At 41.9% G+C, this 19,757-nt stretch overlaps 1 protein-coding gene across 3 annotated transcripts in view; it reads right to left on the bottom strand.

Moving 5' to 3' along the window:
- The window catches only part of XPO7 (exportin 7), a 94,232-nt gene extending 76,345 nt beyond the window's left edge, over positions 1–17,887 (bottom strand). For all 3 annotated transcript variants that reach the window (XM_025393851.1, XM_025393853.1, XM_025393854.1), the window contains exon 1: positions 17,774–17,887. In XM_025393851.1, coding sequence (XP_025249636.1) covers positions 17,774–17,791 — 18 coding nt within the window. In that variant the 5' untranslated portion in view covers positions 17,792–17,887. The remainder of the gene's footprint in view (positions 1–17,773) is intronic.
- Between the last annotated feature and the right edge of the window lie 1,870 nt (positions 17,888–19,757).

Below are 19,757 nucleotides of genomic sequence, written 5' to 3'. Positions count from 1 at the left end.
GCAATAGGTGATAGACCAACGAGACACAAAATACTTAGGAAATGCTGCTTTTGTGGCTTCACAAAATTTGAACAGTCATCAAAATTGGGAGATTAATCTTTTGAGACTATCTTTAGAATATGTATCATTTAATACACATAGTAACATTGGTGAAAACAAGCATCAAACATTCTTTACAGAGCAGAAATCTAGTGACCTGCATACTAGGCAAGACTGCAGACTACAATATTCAAATTACATCTATGAAATAAAAGGGCAAAAATTGTTCTGTTGATTGACTGCATCTTCTGGACACAGAGACAGAGGCCATGGTAGAAGGAATAATTATCAGTGATCCACAAATGGCTGCTAATAGGAATGACTTGAGGGTGTTGATCTTAAAAAAAATTAACACGCCACAACGAAACCCTGATTCAGTAGGTTCAAATGTGGTCCCAGGCAATTTTAACAGAGGTAGGGTTAGCAGACATTGTCTGATAGGTGACAAGAGTTCAATAAATACTGTTGTTACTGTTGGAGAGAAATAGTCCACAAAAAGGTTTTGAGAAAACAAAACCCCAAGGGACAGAATAGTGGCAACTACCAAAAAATGAGGAAAGCTGATTGAGTCTGTGGGATTTGCAGACGAGAGAGAGAGAGAGAGAGAGAGAGAGAGAGATATGGCCCCATACCACCCCTCATGAGGACTCTGCATGGGCATGAGAAGGGCCATGGTTTTAATTAGTAGGAAGCCCAACACCATTTTATATATAAGAAAACTAAAGCTCTGAAGGTTCAAGTTATTTGTCCAAGGTCACGCCACTATTAAATGGATTAAAATTTAGATCTTGCATTGGCCGGGCATGGTGGCTCAAGCCTGTAATCCCAGCACTTTGGGAGGCCGAGGCGGGTGGATCACAAGGTCAGGAGTTCTAGACCAGCCTGGCCAAGATGGTGAAACCCCGTCTCTACTAAAAATACAAAAATTAGCTAGGCGCAGTAGCATGTGCCTGTATTCCCAGCTACTCGGGAGGCTGAGGCAGGAGAATCGCTTGAACCTGGGAGGCAGAGGCTGCAGTGAGCTGAGATCGTGCCACTGCACTCTAGCCTGGGTGACAAAGCAAGACTCCATCTAAAAAAAAATAAAATAAAATTTAGATCTTGCTTCGAAATCCAATGCTCCCTCCAAATTCAGTCTAATGAAACAAATTCCTCTTAAAGTTCTATCTATGAGAAAGAAGAAAAAGGTCAAGCTAATCAGTGAAAACTAATGGACACGCCAAATATTTGAGTTAAGATTATCTGTATTTAACGGAAAGGAGGGAGTACTGGAAAGATACCTGAACGTGAAGCTTAAAACTAGAGTTTTAATCCTGACTCTCACTGTTTGTAGGACTTTAGGCAAAATGTCCAAATTACTTTAATTTCCAATTAGTTTGTTCACCTGAAAGAAGCCTGCACCTTGACATAAAAATCAAAAGAAATAATGCATTTGAAAACTGTGTAAACTAGGTTGAGACTTTTGGTTCCAGCAATATGGCAAACTAGTTAGCATCGAAACTTCCTGCCACAAATATCTACAGCTGCTATTTAAATACAAAAATCCTTTTAGATGCCTGGCTGTATTAACTAAAGAGTAGGCAAAATCAATTAGAGCCCAAACCGAAGACAACTAAAACCCAGAGCAGTAAGCATGAAAGCTCCTTTGTGACTGTCCTGATGCAAACGGGAAATGTGGATTTTGGTCTTGGTAATGCCTGCATACAATGCAAATGTCCTTAGTTCAGTTTATCATTTCTCATGATCTAATTCCAACAAACAGCCCAACTGAAAACATATGAAGTTTTTCCTTCATTAATCACACAGATATCACAACCTGCTTTGTGGCGTACTTTCAGTTTTTTGCTATTATAATCCACCTTGTGCGAGTCCCTGCAACTGAAAATCATAGTCAAGATGTTTACGCAAGGTTTCACTCTTTGCTTTGTCCTAATTTATGGAATTCGCATTTTAATAAATCACTCAAATCTCTGGAAATCTGACTTGAATGCCTGCATAGCAACCTATCATATTCTAGTTCTTGCTAATCTCTTGAAACCCATTGCCTCCTTAGCTCCTCGAGGTTTAGTCGGGATGTCTCCTTACAGTTCCTCTGGGTCTTTCTCACCTCAGGAACTTTCAACATGTTATTTCTTTTTGTCTGGCACACTGTCCCCTTCTTTCAGTGAATACTGTCACCCCAAAATAAAAATATTTCATTACAACTTTTTTCTTCACAGCACTCATTGCAATTTATAAATATATATTTATTGGTATAATTTACTGAGTATCTATAAACACTATGAAAGCAAGGACATGTCTATTTTGTTTTCCGTTTTATCTCTAGTATGTAGCACAGTATTTACCCCGTAACAATATACAACTGAAAAAAAATTTTCTCGTTTAAACCTTAAGCATGTTTACTTGTATATTTTCTTTCATTATGCTAACAATGAAACAAAATTAAGATTTTGATGGCTGGAAAAGTTAAAAATTCATACATTATCTCTAACAAGCAATATACAGTTAGCTACCCTCTACAAAAATGGCGTATGAATTCTTTTTACTGCATAATCATACTCTAAGATTTTTTTCTAGCTTAAAAACTATGTGATTCTAACATCACTTCATTAACCTGATAACAGTTATTATTCTGAACACCATGGATACACAGTAAAATTTCTGCATTCACAAATGAAACACTACAAATATTCAGCTATGGGCAAACAAAAGGGGTGGACCCGGTAGAGAAATGTTAACTGGCTTAACAATGCTTTCTTAATAGACCCACCACATAAATAAAATATAATATAAAAAATGTTACACTGTTAATAGAATAATGCTGTCTCTGTTTAAAAACAAGAGTCAGGGTAATATTTCAATGTTAAATAGACTTGTGTACATGTGCTCAGGAAAGTAATGATAGATCTAGCCTTGAAGCCAAAAATTAGAGAAATTTTCAAATGTATATTATCTATTAAATAACGGTAACAACAATAACACTGTAAAATCCAGCAAAAGGAGGGGCCGGGTGTGGTGGCTCACGCCTGTAATCCCAGCACTTTGGGAGGCCGTGTGGGCGGGTCACGAGGTCAGGAGATCAAGACCATCCTGGCTAACATGGTGAAACCCTGTCTCTACTAAAAATAGAAAAAATTAGCCGGGTGTGGTGGTATGCACCTGTAGTCCCAGCTACTCAGATGGCTGAGACAGGAGAATCGCTTGAACCCAGGAGGCAGAGGTTGCAGTGAGCTGAGATCGTGCCATTGCACTCCAGCCTGGGCAACAGAGCCAGACTCCATCTTAAAAAAAAAAAAAAAAAAAAAAAAATCCGGCAAAAGGAGAAGGAAATTTCCATCACGTTCTAAAACCTTAGAATGTGATGTATGCCTATAATCCTGGCAGTAAAATACTACAGTATACCACATGTCAATGAATATTTTCTTGCCTGTAGAAACACACCTTTGATTCTCTAACAGAGGTCAATGTGAATATTAAATATACATTACAGCCAACTTGCCTTGAATGCTCCCATTTTGTATATTATTTATTCATGTATACGCCTCTATATCACAGGTAAAAACAACGAATAGCCTACAGTTTAGACAGGTATGAACTTTGTATCACAGGTATAAACAACGAATAGCCTAGCTGCTAGACTACATTAACATTTAGCATCCCCTCTGGCCTACTGAACTGCGGTCCAATTATTATATAAACATATAGCCCGGGTGCGGTGGCTCAAGCCTGTAATCCCAGCACTTTGGGAGGCCGAGACGGGTGGATCACGAGGTCAGGAGATCGAGACCATCCTGGCTAACAAGGTGAAACCCCGTCTCTACTAAAAAATACAAAAAATTAGCCGGGCGAGGTGGCGGGCACCTGTAGTCCCAGCAACTCGGGAGGCTGAGGCAGGAGAATGGCGTGAACCTGGGAGGCGGAGCTTGCAGTGAGCCGAGATCGCGCCACTGCACTCCAGCCTGGGCGACAGAGCGAGACTCCGTCTCAAAAAACAAACAAACAAACAAAAAAAACATTTAAAAGTTAGAAATAATAAAAGAAGAGATAAGAAATAAAGGCATAAAGGAAGAAGACAGAGTTTTAACTGGCATAAAAATTCAAAAGAAAGCTTTTCAGCCCTCCTTATCTCTTTTCCCACGAGAAAACCCTAAATACTGTGTGTACTCCTTTAGAAGACTCGGCAAGAAAGAAGCATAAGAAATTCAAAACAGAACATTAAAGGGAAGAAAGATAAAAGCAATCACAATACTTAATCTTGGAACCCTGAACTTTGATTCACAGAAGCAAAGAATTCGGGGTTTCATATTTACCCTCTGACAAGAAAAAAAGCAAAAAAGAATATTAAGTAAATGTTTCTTAGGAAGTTTTGACATACATGCCCCACACATTGCTAGTTTTCTTGTTCTCTGGAATTCTAAATCATTTTTCCCTTAACAGTTTTGTAAAATATCCATTTGCTTTTCAAGTTTACACTGCTGTATGATCTATGGAAAATGCTTTTTATTAATCAAGTCAGCAAACAAGGAAGACCAGGCAAACAGCATATTTAAAAGAAGCTTCTGGCTGGGCGTGGTGGCTCACGCCTGTAATCTCAGCACTTTGGGAGGCGGGCGGATCACCTGAGGTCAGGAGTTCGAGACCAGCCTGGCCAGCATGGTGAAACTCCGTCTCTGTTAAAAATATAATAATTAGCTGGGCTTGGTGGTAGGTGCTTGTAATCTCAGCTACTCAGGAGGCTGAGGCAGAAGAATCGCTTGAACCCGGGAGGCAGAGGTTGCAATGAGCCAAGATCGTGCCACTGCACTCCAGCCTGGGCAACAAGAGCAAGACTTTGTCTCAAAATAAATAAAATAATCTAACAGAATAGAAGATTTTAAAAAAGAAGTCTTTTTCTAGATAACCTTGAAACAACAGTTGATAAAGGATAAAGAAAATGAACCTGATTTTCTAACAGTTAAAACATGGGATGGAGAAACAAAACAGACCAAGGGTAGGTAAGATAGAATTGGTATAAACCTTTAAGGGGTATTGGCGGCCAGAGTAGTCAGCATTTCATGATTTATTCAAACTCCTGAGACTACGACCTCTTCTTTTTTGCATTAAATGCATGCCTATTTCATTGCTGGCTGTAAAAAACATTTTACTCTTGTCAGTGGTAACAGAATCAGAGGCTGTTCCAGCAAACAAAATAGAATAAAGTATCAGTGTTTCACCCAAGTCTTGCAGTTGCTGTAAGTTAATAAGAAATAAGGTAGGCATGGGCCAGGTGCGGTGGCTCATGCCCATAATCCCAGCACTTTGGGAGGCCGAGGTCAAGAGTTCGAGACCAGCCTGACCAACATGGTGAAACCCCACCTCTACTAAAAATACAAAAATTAACTGGGTGTGGTAGTAGGTGCTTGCAGTCCCAGCTACTTGGGAGGCAGAGGCAGGAGAATCGCTTGAACCCGGGAGGCGGAGGTTGCAGTGCGCTGAGATTGCGCCATTGCACTCCAGCCTGGGCAACAGAGCGAGATTCTGTCTAAAAAAACAAAAGAGAGAGAGAGAAATAAGATAGGCATGGGTTGGGCACAGTGGCTCATGGCTGTAATCCCAGCACTTTGGGAAGCAGATCACTTGAGGTCAGGAGTTTGAGACCAGCCTGGCCAACATGACGAAACCCTGTCTCTACCAAAAAATACAAAAGTAGCTGGGTGTGGCGGTGTGTGCCTGTGGTCCCAGCTACTTGGGAGGCTAAGGTGGGAGAAATGCCTGAACCCAGAAGTGAGTGGATATCGCACCACTGCACTCCAGCTTGGGCAACAAAGCAGCTGACATCTGAGATATTTACAACATCTAAAGACTACTGAAATGGAATTTCACTATCAAAAAAATATGACTTCTAATTCAACTTGATAACAGATAAACAATCAATTTCCTATACCACTGTTGCAGTAATTATTCTGTCACTCTACTTAAAAACCTTCAACTATACACCTACAGTACAAACTCCTTATTATGCTACAACAGGCACTTCATGTTCTGGTCTCTTCCTACCATTACATTGATTTCCTCTATAGAACCCATATTTGCTTTCCTGGAATGTTACGTGAACATATATATAGCTTTATCTATGGTACTTTGCTTGGTGTGCTCTTATCAATCTGGAGAACACCAGGCCTTTTCAGATCTGGCTTAATGATTCACCACTTTAAGAAGGCTTTCCTGGATCTCCAAGGGAGGACTGACACTTGTGTCTTATGTTCTATGCATAAAAGTGTCCTATCACTGATCTCACTCTATAACCCTTATTGGTGTACATTTCTATCTATTCAGGTCCTTGAACAAGGACACTGTATTTTATTCACATTTATATTCCCATTGCCTAACAATCTGGCACACAATACATGACCAAACAATACTAGCCAAATGAGGGAATGTTTACTGATGTGTGTATCTCACCAAGTAACCAGGAGGATAATAGTATTCTAAACAATACTATTCTATTAAATAGGTGAACATTTAGGGTACACATAAAATATATCTGGTCAATTAGAGAATGTGACAGAAACCATGTTTGAAACCAGAAATGGTAGAAGTTGTTTTAAAACGTATCTTTCTGGATGCCTCTAAAACATTTACTCATTACACATTTCCTTCACTTTCTCAATGTTAGCTGGTGCATTTATATTCCCACTTCAGCAAAACATTTATTTCTAGGATGGATTAGGAAGTTATTGACATGAGTGATGAATCACCAAAAACTTACAAACATCTCTATGTTAAGAACAAAATAATGCATAATTACATAATATTTTTGCCAAAGAGAATGACTATGTAATCACAGATTTACTGACTTTCACTTCACTCTTTAGAGTCAGTTATGCCTGCCCCTCAGCACAGTCACACAAAACAGTTTTCAGGGGGAAAAAAAAAAAACCCTTTAAATTCAATCTTAAAATAGGCCATCTTAGCCATTTCAACTTAGAATATTTCTGCATTATTTTCAAAGCTCATGCTATTATGAAAAACTTTATGGTAAATAATATTTTAAAATTAGAAGCTGAAGAGAACTAGGATTGCTAGTATATCAGGACTTAGCACCAGGAAAAAGTGATTTCATGGTTTAATATTTCCCTCCATATCCTCCATGTCATCTGTAAAATAGTTACAAATACATAGGAATTTTAGAAGGTTTGTTCTTTGCAAAATGCTTTGGGAGATAATATATTAACACTTGTATTTTTCTTCTTAAAATTATTTCCTATCAGTAAAATTCTGAATTTCTTTTATGAGTTAACTGCTTTCTCTCATCACTTGGCCAAGAGAACAGGACATACATGGATAACAAAATATATCCATTTGCATTCACACACATCTGAGAGGACGAGGATCTAGCTTATTTTTACTGATATCTAGGAAAGCAATCCTATAACCTATGTTCCACTTTGCTTCTAATCCCTTTGGTTCAGTGGCAAGTTTATTCTAGAGTAGCACTGTCCAATAGAAATTTCCATGATAGTGGAAATATTTTATATCTGCACTATGCAATATGGTAGCCACTAGCCTTATGTGGCTACTGAGCACTTGAAACGTGGTTGGCACGACTGAAGAACTTGATGCAGTTCCTGTCAAACTGGGCTTGGATTAGAAACATACTGGGCTGGTACCTCCTCCACCCAAAAGTCAGGCAATAGATTTGAAGGGATCCATCACCAAAGAAGATCTACCAGGAGTCTGCAAATGTTTTCTCTAAAGGGCCAGAGAGTAAATGTTTTAGGCCAAAATGTCTGTCAAGACTATTCAACTCTGCCACTGTGGTACAAAAACAGCCAGAGAGAATACAGAGACGAATGCATGTTTCAATAAAACTTATTTATGAACAGTGAAATCCGAATTTCATATAATTATCATGCAACATGGAGTATTATTCTTTTAGATTTTTTTCAACCATTTAAAACGTAAAAGCTATTCTCAGGGTGCAGGCCATACAAAAATAGGCTGTCAGGCCAAAACACCAGCCTGGTTTGCAAGTCTGAGATATACAAATGTCAGTAAGCACGTGAAGAGATGCTCAACATGTCAGTCATCAAAGAAATACAAACTAAAAACACGAGATCCTACTAGAATGGCAAAAGAGTGACATACTAAATATTGGTGAAGTTATGAAATAACTTGAGGTACAGTCATTTTGGAAAATTGCCTGTTTCTTTAAAAATGTAAACATACATGGCAGGGCGCAGTGGCTCATGCCTGTAATCCCAGCACTTTGGGAGGCTGAGGCAGGCGGATCACGAGGTCAGGAGATCGAGACCATCCTGGCTAACAAGGTGAAACCCCATCTCTACTAAAAAAATACAAAAAATTAGCCGGGCGTGGTGGTGGGTGCCTATAGTCCCAGCTACTCGGGAGGCTGAGGCAGGAGAATGGTGTGAACCCAGCAGGCGGAGCTTGCAGTGAGCCGAGATTGTGCCACTGCACTCCAGCCTGGGCAACTGAGTGAGACTCCATCTCAAAAAAAAAAAAAAAAAAAAAAGTAAACGTACACCATAGGACTCAGCCATTCTCCTCCCAGATACTCAAGAAAAATAAAAATGTACATCCATACAGAGACTGGTATATGAATATTCACAGCACCTTTATTCACAATGACTAAAAACTGGGAACAACCTGAATGTCTCCCAAAGAGTGAACAGATACATCCAGTGTGATATATTCATACAATGGAATACTTGTCAACAATGAAAAGTAACCAAGCACTCCTATTATGCAACAATGAGAATGAATCCCAGAGTCACCTTGCTGAGTGAAAGAAGTCAGAAAACAAGAGTACACAGTAAGTCCATTATATAAAATTCCAGAAAACGCAAACTAATTTATAGTGACAGAAAGCAGAACAGGGTTGTGTGGGGCTGAGGGAGGGACAGACTGCAAAATGGAAATGTTCCATATTTTGATCCCAGAGTCACAGGCATATGTATCTGTCAATTTGTACATTTTAAATGGATGTCATTTACTGTACACATAAAATTTGAGTAAAAAGGAAAGATTTTATTCCACTGGCATCAGATTTACCCAAAAGTCATCTTTTTATGAACCAAATATCTACTTTCGTGAGTGCTGTTTACATTAGAGGTGACAGGCATGGGAGGAATAGATACAAAGTTGGGTCAGCTGGGCGTGGTGGCTCACACCTGTCATCCTAGCACTTTGGGAGGCCGAGGCGGGAGGATCACCTGAGGTCAGGAGCTCAAGACCAGCTGGACCAACATGTAGAAACCCCATCTCTACTAAAAATACAAAATTAGCCGGGCGTGGTGGTGCATGCCTGTAATCCCAGATACTCGGGAGGTTGAGGCAGGAGAACTGCTTGAACCCAGGAGGCAGAGGTTGCGGTGAGCCGAGATCACGCCACTGCACTCCAGCCTGGGCAACAAGAGCAAAACTCCATCTGAAAAAAAAAAAAGAAGCTGGTTTTTAAGTCTCACTCTATCAATGTTATCAATATTGACAGGAACTGTGCCTCTGGGAACCTCTAAGGTACATTAATAGTAACCTAAACCAAACAGCTCTGAATGGACAGGTTTTAGGAATTATATGAAATTAAAACGTCTTGCTCACAACATTCTGCTCTCCCTATTTGGAGTGTGTCTAACTGCAGAGTTCCAAGAACTAGCAAATAATCTTTTACATTACAAGAAATTTTCATTTGTAACACTCGTGGGATAATGTCCTTATTTTATTTGAATTTTATTTTATTTTATTTTATTTTATTTTTTAAGACTTGGGGTCTTGCTATGTTACCCAGGCTGGACTTGAACTTCTGTACCCAAGTGATCCTCCCAGCTCAGCCTCCCCAGTAGCTGGGACTATAAGCATGTGTGCCCCTGCCTGGCTTATCCTTACATACTCCCTGTTGCTCAGGTTCAATTTGCCTAAAAACAATTTAATACTGGTTTTACGAAAGCCTGAAGAAAGTTGGTCAGTTCTGGAACATTACCAGTTCAAAATATTAAGACTAAGGAAAACAAGGTCACATTTTCCAGTAAGTTTTATTTAATCTTTAAAATTCTTGGGTATGCCCCAGACTAGTTTTTGACAAGACCCTGCAGGGATCCTTAGATGGGTCAATGACAAGCTGAAGATAAAAATATCACCTACTGACACAAAACATTATATTCTAAATAATTTGTGGCTATATACTGGGTAAAATTTAGATTTTTTTTCAACTGAGTACAGATGTATAGATATGAGAAATATACATCGGGTTTCCCAGATGTTTTTCAGAGCAAACTTTATGTTACAGGTTCTTAGAGTTAAGTTAAATTTCATGACTGATTTTAGATGTCTTTTTGGAAGACAGAAATAAAGCACTGAAGTTCAGGAGTTAGTGGAGGTGAATGACGTTAAAAAAAAAAACAAACAAGCTTTGAAATAATTTTTGCCAAACTCATGACATATGCTTTCAAAACTTTGCAAACAATTCTAAGTAGAATTGGAAAAAATCCTAAGAAAACGCTTCATTTCCCTTTTCTAGCCTTAAATACACCCCTTTAAACCATAAATTGACTAAAACTTTAGGGCAAATGTCTAGCAAAACTCTCAATTCTTTCTGAGACTGCACACTTTAAATATTATTCTTATGCAAATACCAACGAGATCGGCATGTGTCCAACACAAGTTCATATACTTAAAAGCTAAAAGGCCACCACAGCTATAACATTACAATTTCCTGAAGTAGTATAAGGGATATTTTAATAATCTGCTTGTTTTCAGAGGAACCTTATTTTCCAGAGAAAATTATTTTGATTTTTTTTTTCATCTAACTAATGTTTTTCTAAGAGAGGTTTAAAACCCAGGGGTTTTAAGTGAGAATCATTTCTCAGCCTACGGGCATCAACATTTGAGTAATAATGTTAATTTCTTGTCCCATAAGAAATATCTTTCACTGCTTATTGTCCAACTAAGCGACCTCTTTTGTTACTGTTTGGGGCATAAGAGAGCTCAATTTGTGAGAAGTGCTACAGATGACTAGATCTTACAGAAAAAAACTCTGGGAGTTTAAGAAATTGGGCATAAAGAAGAGGAAGAGATATTTAAGTTAGATGAAATGGAAATGTAAGTTTGAGCATAAATATTTTAAGAAATTTTACAAACATGTACATAAGAATTGGCCGGGTGCGGTGGCTCAAGCCTGTAATCCCAGCACTTTGGGAGGCCGAGACTGGCGGATCACGAGGTCAGGAGATCAAGACCATCCTGGCTAACACAGTGAAACCCCGTCTCTACTAAAAAATACAAAAAACTAGCCGGGCGAGGTGGCGGGCGCCTGTAGTCCCAGCTACACGGGAGGCTGAGGCAGGAGAATGGTGTGAACCCGGGAGGCGGAGCTTGCAGCTTGCAGTGAGCCGAGATCCAGCCTGGGCGACAGAGCGAGACTCCGTCTCAAAAAAAAAAAAAAAAAAGAATTGAGAACATAGTGGTATATTGGGGAGAGAATACAAGGATGACAACTGGAAATCCCATCTGGAATGCATGAACTACAAGGGACTTCACAGATCACTTAATCCAGGCTCAGAGACCAAATGAGTTTCCCAATTAAATGGCATAACACTATAAAAAGCTTAGAATGGTGCCTGGCATATAACAGACACTCAGTTAATATTGGTATTCCCCTTTCCCTATGCCCAACCAAGTCACACTCCAGTAAGTCTTACAATAACCACCACCATGAACATCATCTAAATCTTCCAACAGCGAGTTCTCCGGTCTTCCAGAGATACAAGGTCTTTCAATCAGCTTATTTCAAGGAAAATTCTATTACTATTAGCTCTATACCGATGTTACAGTGCTGCGGTGAGCATTAAATGAGATCAATTAATGCTGGCATGAAGTTTCCAATTCTGCCTTCTCTTAAATACATCCTTCCCATTTTATGGCAGTAGGAGTGTGTGTGTCCCTGTGTGTATGCACACATGTGTGAAGGGGTGAACAGCCATCGAAACAAGTATCAGAAATACTTAGGATCTAGGTTTTTACAACTGTCCTTCCTCCCCCAAGATTTTGATATGCCTCCGGGGTACCAATCCCATTCCATTGAGAATTTCCTAGTAATGAGTCACTATAAATGTTAGGAATGAATGTATTCCTCAGATGTATCGGAATGGGGGAAAAATATAACGGGGTAGTAACTGCCCCCTCAATCAGGGACATGTCGACAAAACCAGTCTCATTACAAATTCACAACTCAATGACCAGGCTTGTTATGATGCTCAATTCAATATAAGGCCCTGAAAGTAGAATATCACATCTTATATTTCCTTCTATGTGTCTGCACAGTAACAAAAATGGGATATTAGTAGATGCTTAAGTGGTCACCATTAATCATCCTCAAGAATTTAATTCAGTATTTAAAAATTCAGCTTGCATGTAACTCTCCAGGAACATCTATCGTGGTCCTGAACTAGGTTTCAAATAAGTCAAAAGAGAAATACTTGTAAATCAGTTTCTTAATAAAATATTGTAAGCATTTTCATCTAAAAAGGCACCCATCTTTAAACTCTAACAAGGTTCATGAATGGCCTAAAATTGTAGGTAAAATTTTGTGTAGGCACACTCTCCCCACCCCTACCAGAGAGCACTAACATAGCTTCCATCACATTCTGAAATAAATCCCCCCAAAGCTGTATAATCACTGCTCTGTACTGCTTCTCCCCCTGGCTTTGAAGCTAAAACTCTCAAGTTACTCAGCTTAAGTTCTAAAAGCAGATTTAAAACTCAAATGACAGGATAGTAGTTAGTGGCAGGGTGTCGGGGGCTACAGGTACCTGTTGAGAGGGTATCAGGGGACTTCTGGGGCACCGATAATATTGACTTGATTTGGGTGCTGGTTACAAAGGAGTATTCACTTTGTGAAAATTCATCAAGCTGAACACTTATGATTTCTGTACCTGTCTGCAGGTATATATTTCAATAAAAAGTTTTTGAAACAAATAACAAGATGGGTCACTTATACACAGCATATATCATTGCAGAATTTAATGAAGTCCTTAAAAATGATGCACTAGGAGAGGTCCATTGGTAACGAACTGCAGTCTCCAGACAACAGCCAGTGAGGAACTGAGGCCTGACCAGGCCCACTGTGAGTAAACCTGAAAGAAAATTATCTATCCTCAAGTCAAATGCTGAGGTTGAATGCAGCCTGGAGCCCCAGATAAGAGTCTGACTGCAAATAAGACCCCTAACCAAAACCATCTAGTTAAGCCACTCCCAGATTCCTAACTCTGAGAAAATGTGAGATAATGTTAGGTGTTTAAAAGAAAAGATGCAGTTTCAAAACACTATCTTCCTTGAACATAGTGAAGCGGGGAAAGTAGCCTCAGTAGTTGTACCTACAGAGAGACATTAGCTTATTGGTTTAAACTGGCAACTTTCCCACCTTGAAAGGCTGTGGTACAATATTGCTTTCAAAACCCAACGAAGAAAAAAGAAAATACAGCTGGTGGTTATGAACATCAATTTCTGGGTCAAATGGAAGCTAATTTCTCTGTAAGATATATAACAGGGATCTTCCTGATACTTCTTTCTATACCTTCATCTAAATTAGAGATTCTTCCATCACTGTACTGTATTTTTTAACGTGTATGTTAAGTGTTTGAATGATCCCACATGTACTTATACATCCCTTAATTTTTCCCAAGGCTTTCAGAGGAAATATACTAAAATCTGAGTAATCAAGTAAATATATATATGTTTTAAATACAGACATTTCCAGTGTGAATGGAAGTAAAATAATGAAATAAAACACACGTATTATTTGTATAAACCCACGAAAGAGGTATATCAGGGTGGGAGTGGGTAATGGGACATAGTTATTGCTTATCACCCAACACAGATGTAGTATGTTTTGAAATCAATGTATTCTTTCTGTTTTTTTTTTTTTTTTTGAGACGGAGTCTCGCTCTCTCACCCAGGCTGGAGTGCAGTGGCGCGACCTCCGCTCACTGCAAGCTCCGCCTCCCGGGTTCACGCCATTCTCCTGCCTCAGCCTCCCAAGTAGCTGGGACTACAGGCACCCGCAACCACGCCCGGCTAATTTTTTTGTATTTTTAGTAGAGACGGGGTTTCACTGTGTTAGCCAGGATGGTCTCGATCTCCTGACCTCTTGATCGCCTGCCTCGGCCTCCCAAAGTGCTGGGATTTGAAATCAATGTATTCTTTCTTGTATCTACGTGTGTGCTCCTGAAGCCTGCCAAAAGAGCAACAGAATTGAACATTTCAGCAGCCTGGCTCCAGGGTCTTTCTCATTCTGAATCCTCTGCAGTGCCCAGCACAGAAAGGGCCTTGCACACACTAAGCATTCTGGTATTAGCTGAACTGGAAAAAAGTTAGAAAAGTTATTGTTTTTCACATTTAAAACTCTCAAAAGTTATACGGAACTCCCTTCTCAAAATGGACTACCCGTAGCACTTATCATTTCCTTGCGTATTGTTAAAATCTGAAAAAACAACCATCACTTTTGCTATAATCAGGCCGAATTTTTGCACCCTGCTAAAATTTAACCTGACAAGTTGTAATGATTCTTCGCAACTCTCTAGAGTTACACTGGCAGTCAATATTTAATTACTGTGCCTGGAATTTAAAACAAACTATGACTACTTTGCAAATAGTACATTCTGCTAGTATAGTCATAATGCAGAGCCCACTAAATAATACTTCAGGATTTGGGATAAGACCCAATACAACAACATAGTAATTCCAACAAAATCCTAAAATCAGTCTTCATTTCCATTATTTATAGTATAGCTAATTCATATTAAATAGCATATTCGACATATAAATCATATTCTTTCCTTTTCCTCTCGAGCTCCCGAACACCAGCTAGCACTATTAAAACATCTAATTCTTCTTAATCTTTTTCATCACCGCTGTTCACTGAGCATTGTCTTCACCTCTTTGCAATAACTTGCCAGCTTTAGATATGTTAAAAAAAAAAAACATGAAAGAAATGGCAACTAAAGATAATTAAACACAAAACACAAGTTTGATTTTTTTTCTCCCAGGCAAAGCTTTGTAACCACCCTCTCTTCAGGGTGAAAGTTAGATAAGGTTATCTGAGACCAAGAGTAAGAAACCCATCACATCGAGAAGCTGCTTAAGGGCACTCTTCTACAGACACTTCCCTATAACATTAAGAGCTAAAAAGCAAACCAAATATTGTAATTTCCCCATTACTAAAGTTTTATAGCACTTAAAATCGTCCATAAAACACATATCCTTAGAAGAGAGACATCCAACACATAAGCCTGAGAGAACCCGAGAATCATATGACACTCAGCCTGAATTATGAAAAAACTGCTCACCCTGGTGGTTCAGAAAAGCACTAGATATATAATGACTCGACTATTTAGTTCTACAAATGCAACTCTCAAATAATCAGTCATGAATCTGTAACAGACACCTATATAAACTGCACGTTTGATCAGTGTTATGAGAAAAATATCCCTGCCACCCTCCCCACAATTCATTGCAGACAGGTCTTTAATTAACCCTTCAATTACTCATTCTACCTAGGGAAGGGTGTATCTTTTTCATAGGAAGGTTTTCTGCCACAATAAAGTACCACCTTAAAGTCTGTGAGTGCCCAATACTATTAACACTTACTGGTCTAACAAAGAAAAGCAGTATGTCCCATTCTCTCCAAAAAGAAAAAAATTCACTCACAAACTTACCCCGGTGATATGAAGACCACTAAGCACTAATTTAGACCAACAGATTGCAGCTCTTAAAAGTAAATAAAGGCTACAAATAAAACATTGACCAAGATGCTCCCCTTTGTTTTGAAAAGTTAATAAATTCTTACTTCCGTAGATTTCTGAGTGGTGAGTGGGAGAACAACATCTTACTAAAAATAAAACAGACCTTCCTTGGAGCGACAAATGCCGTGAAGATTGCTTTGATGCATCCTGACTTTCACAGGAATGACAACCTTTTCGCTTCAAAAACGTGGGAGATCACATTAAGAGAGATTTCTTTACGGGAAACAGCAAATAGCACGATGTATATTCATAAAAGTACTGACCCCCTCTGCATTCCAAAGCACGGTTCAGAAATGCTATCTACTCAAAGTCTGTTCTAGAATGCTCACAGACACCCCCCATCCCCCAGTAAGGAAGCGCACTAGATCCAACCTCCAAAGACTTTGGGACACTTAGCCTTATCTTAAGCAAATCTCATTATCATTCTTGTGCTTTGGTTTTTGTTCCTTTAAATGACAGAAGTAATTCCTGCCTACTGAGTCTTCTAAGATGCAAGAATTTTAAAAAATCACATAAAATCTTTCACGCTTCTTAGAAATGGCTGCTATAAAACTCAAGGTGCTACACTATTATTATTATTATCATCATCTCCTTGTATCAACTTTTACTGCCACTTCTGAATTAAGCCAAGGTACTGACTTTGAAACACAAATCCCGTGGTTTTCCATCTGTGGTTAGGTTTCTTGCTATAATTCTGTCCTGACTACTTGTCCCGCACACTCTGAAGATCTACTTTACTGATCTCTGGCCCGAAAATTAAGTATTTTATTTAGTCCCTTCTCTACAAAGAAAGGGGCAGAAGTCACATCACTCCAGATTCTTGCAGACGTATTAAGAATGACATCATTCTTTTCACTTGAGGAATGATGCCATAAAGGCGACACTTCTTGCCCTCTAATCTTTCCTTCCCACAACACAAAACCTGTGCAGTTGGTTACCTAGAAAATTGGAAGGTTCCCCACAATGGACGTGCATCAATAACTGTCATAAAAATACCAGATCTCAGGCACGGACAGGAAAAACTTTATCTAGTTTGCAAGAAATTAAACCCTGCAGTCCTCCAGCTGCTACTGGGTTTGATGTGGGCTGTCCCTTTCTAGGGCCTGTGCCTGTCTTTGAGGAGAGTGGCCTGGTCCCACAGCACGCTCGGGGCAGCTTCTTGAGCCGGATCAAGACCCTTCCGAGCAACGTCTGCACCCAACCCTTCATCTCTCCTTTCAGACACACCCCCCTCCACCCAGTGTTTCATGGTAGGTGTGGGCGCTCAACTCCTTCACTGTGGCTAGGAGGACGCGAGGAGAGGCGGGCCGAGGCCTGAGCACCCATTTTGGAGGACCGGGGAGCTCGGCCCTCCGGGTTGTGCGATTTGGAGTGTAGGAGCGAAGGGCGCATCCGTGGGAGGGGGAAGGAGGCCGGGGTTGCTGGGGGGTCTCCCATATTCCAGGGCGTGAGAGGAAGGCGGCGGGAAAGACTCCGGAGAGCGAGGTTTATCAGCGCGAGGTTTCCTTTTTGTTATCTGTTGAAGGATGGCGGGCGTAATGGGTGCGTCCCCCTCAGGAGAGAGTCAGCAAGGGGGTCCCCCCTCGCTTCACCGTGGGGCGGGGGGGGCCCCCCGAGGACTTGACGGAGGCCTCCCCTGGGCACGAAGACAGTGACTGACGAGCGTTGTGGGCTGCGCGCGCCGGGACGCCCGTTCCTGCTCCTGCAGCCCCGCGAGCGAGGCGTGGGACCGGGTGGGAGGGGACGAAGGAGGCCCCCGGCCCGGGAGGCGGGAAAGGCCCCGGGGCTCCGGGACGGGCGGCGGCTCCAGAGCCCCGAGTGGCGGCGGCGTGGGCCTGGCGAACCCCCAGCCGGCTGGCGCCCTGTGGGCCGCGTGCGCCCCCCACTCCACTCGCCGCTCTCCGTGGCCGCCCCCTCCCCCCCGCGGCTCCTCTCACCTGCACATGATCCGCCATTTTGCTCCATTCATGCTCCTCTCCGGCCCCCCCTCCCCCCCAGCGCGCACCTCGGCCGGGGCCGCTGCCGCCGCCGCCGCCGACGCCGTCGCCGCTGCGCCTGCGCGCTGGGGGCTCGTCGCGCTACGCTCGTGGCGTAGCGCCGCTCAGCTGCGCAGGCCCCAGCGGCTCGGGCCGTGGTTGGAGAATGCGCAGCACCGCTGGGACGGCGTAAAGGCGCGGGCAACGTCAGCGGCACGGAGACGCCGGGTGGGAGGAAGGAGCGAGCCCGGGGAGCGCGAAGGAGGGGCGGCTGGGGGAACAAAGCTTTGTTTACATGGTTTTTAAAGGGGCCGCGCTCGCTCCGGCTGGCGGGCGCTGGAGTGGGAGTTGGCGCTGCCTTCTGCTCGTCTGCGTGATGAGGGCTCCTGAATGGGGGCCGGGATCTGTCGCCGCCCCGGGACTCCTGCACGCAGTGGCTTCCTCTCTTCCCAACCGTCTTCCCCCTTATCTCGCCCCTGGACGTCTCCCACCCCCACCCCACCGTGCAGCTACGGTGACCCCCACACCAGGGAGGAGTCTTCCGGGGCGCCCGCGCCCACACCCCACCTAGGCTACCTGCGAGATTCCTTATTTTCCAGTGCCCTCTTCTCAACGGGGGCCGATTCTGTGCTTGTGTCTGTCTAGCTTTCTGGACCAGGGCCATTGCTCTCTGGTCTGGATTTCACCAGCAACCCCGGTGGTTGATCTCGTGTTTTTCATTTCTGTCCTTTCGTCCTTGATAAACATTCACGGAAATAACCACCGAATAGTGGTGATGATCAAAACATACGAAGGCAAAGTTCTATCTTCCCAAAGACATTGTTTTCGTCACCAGTACTCTAGACTGCCTCCCGAGAGGGATTGGATGCTGGAAGAGGCAGCGGGGCTGGTGGTTAGGACCACTAGGCTCGGTCTTGTGGAGGTATGAGTGGGAAAGCCATCTCTTTGGGTCAGATAAGGTCAGCCCCTGCATGCTGAGGCCAATTCCAGTCTTCCTCACTAGGAATTATCTGTTAGATAATGCCGGTTCCTGTTTTCCATTGGATTCCACTGTGGCTTCCATTCAAGGCCCCCAGATTAGATCATAGCTGGATTCTGAGAACACTGATTGTTTTAAGTTTGTATTTACAGAGGGCTACCATCATATGCAAACGATGGTGGTAGTGAATTACACACCCTTGGTGGATATAGTGGACCTGTGCTCAGCATTCATTTCAACTTACGTCCTCCTAGTTGAGATCTCGGCTTCCTGGTTTGCAGAGGTAGGGCACCTGGAAACTACATTACCCAAACTTCCTTGCAGCTAGGGTTCTGTATGCAAGTTAGGCTCTGCCAATTAGGCTGACTCAGAGATTTAAGAGGCAGAAGATTTAAGTGGCATAGCTTTTGACTGTTAACTTCTAGCAAGCATAGAGCTTTTGAGATGTTGGGTTTTTGTTTTTCCCCAAAACCTCCCAGTGTCCAATCATTAGCTCCGAGAGTATAAAGAGGCAGAGTGGTGGGGTCAGTGGCTTTCTGAACCTGGCATCGGGCAATGATATACTCTCAGAGTCACAATTGCAATGGAAATTCTTTTGGATTAGTTACTGGACTTAATAGAGGCAACAGTTTCACAGTGAGCCAAGCCCAAATTTCTGTCCGCCCTCCCATCTCCCACCCCCGTACCCCAATCTCCCTGTGTTTCTCCCTGTGTCTTCCCTTTCTCAGTAAATGGTACCACGATTCATCCAGTTGATCCTAATAAACACTCAGGAGTTGATTCTTCAAGTCTTATCAGTCCCCAACATGCAAGTCACCTGCAAGTCCTGTTGAATCTGTATCTAATATATACCCAGTGTGACCACTTCTCCATCCCATCTCCACTGTTAACACCTTGGTCCAAGCCACCATTACATTTCTCCTGTGCTCTGATAATAGACTCCTAATTAGTTTCCCTACTTCCTGT

Source organism: Theropithecus gelada, chromosome 8 (genome assembly GCF_003255815.1).
Source record: "Theropithecus gelada isolate Dixy chromosome 8, Tgel_1.0, whole genome shotgun sequence".
NCBI classification, from domain to species: domain Eukaryota; kingdom Metazoa; phylum Chordata; class Mammalia; order Primates; family Cercopithecidae; genus Theropithecus; species Theropithecus gelada.
Note: the sequence above shows the minus strand (reverse complement) of the source record. Positions and strands in the feature narration are given on the sequence as shown.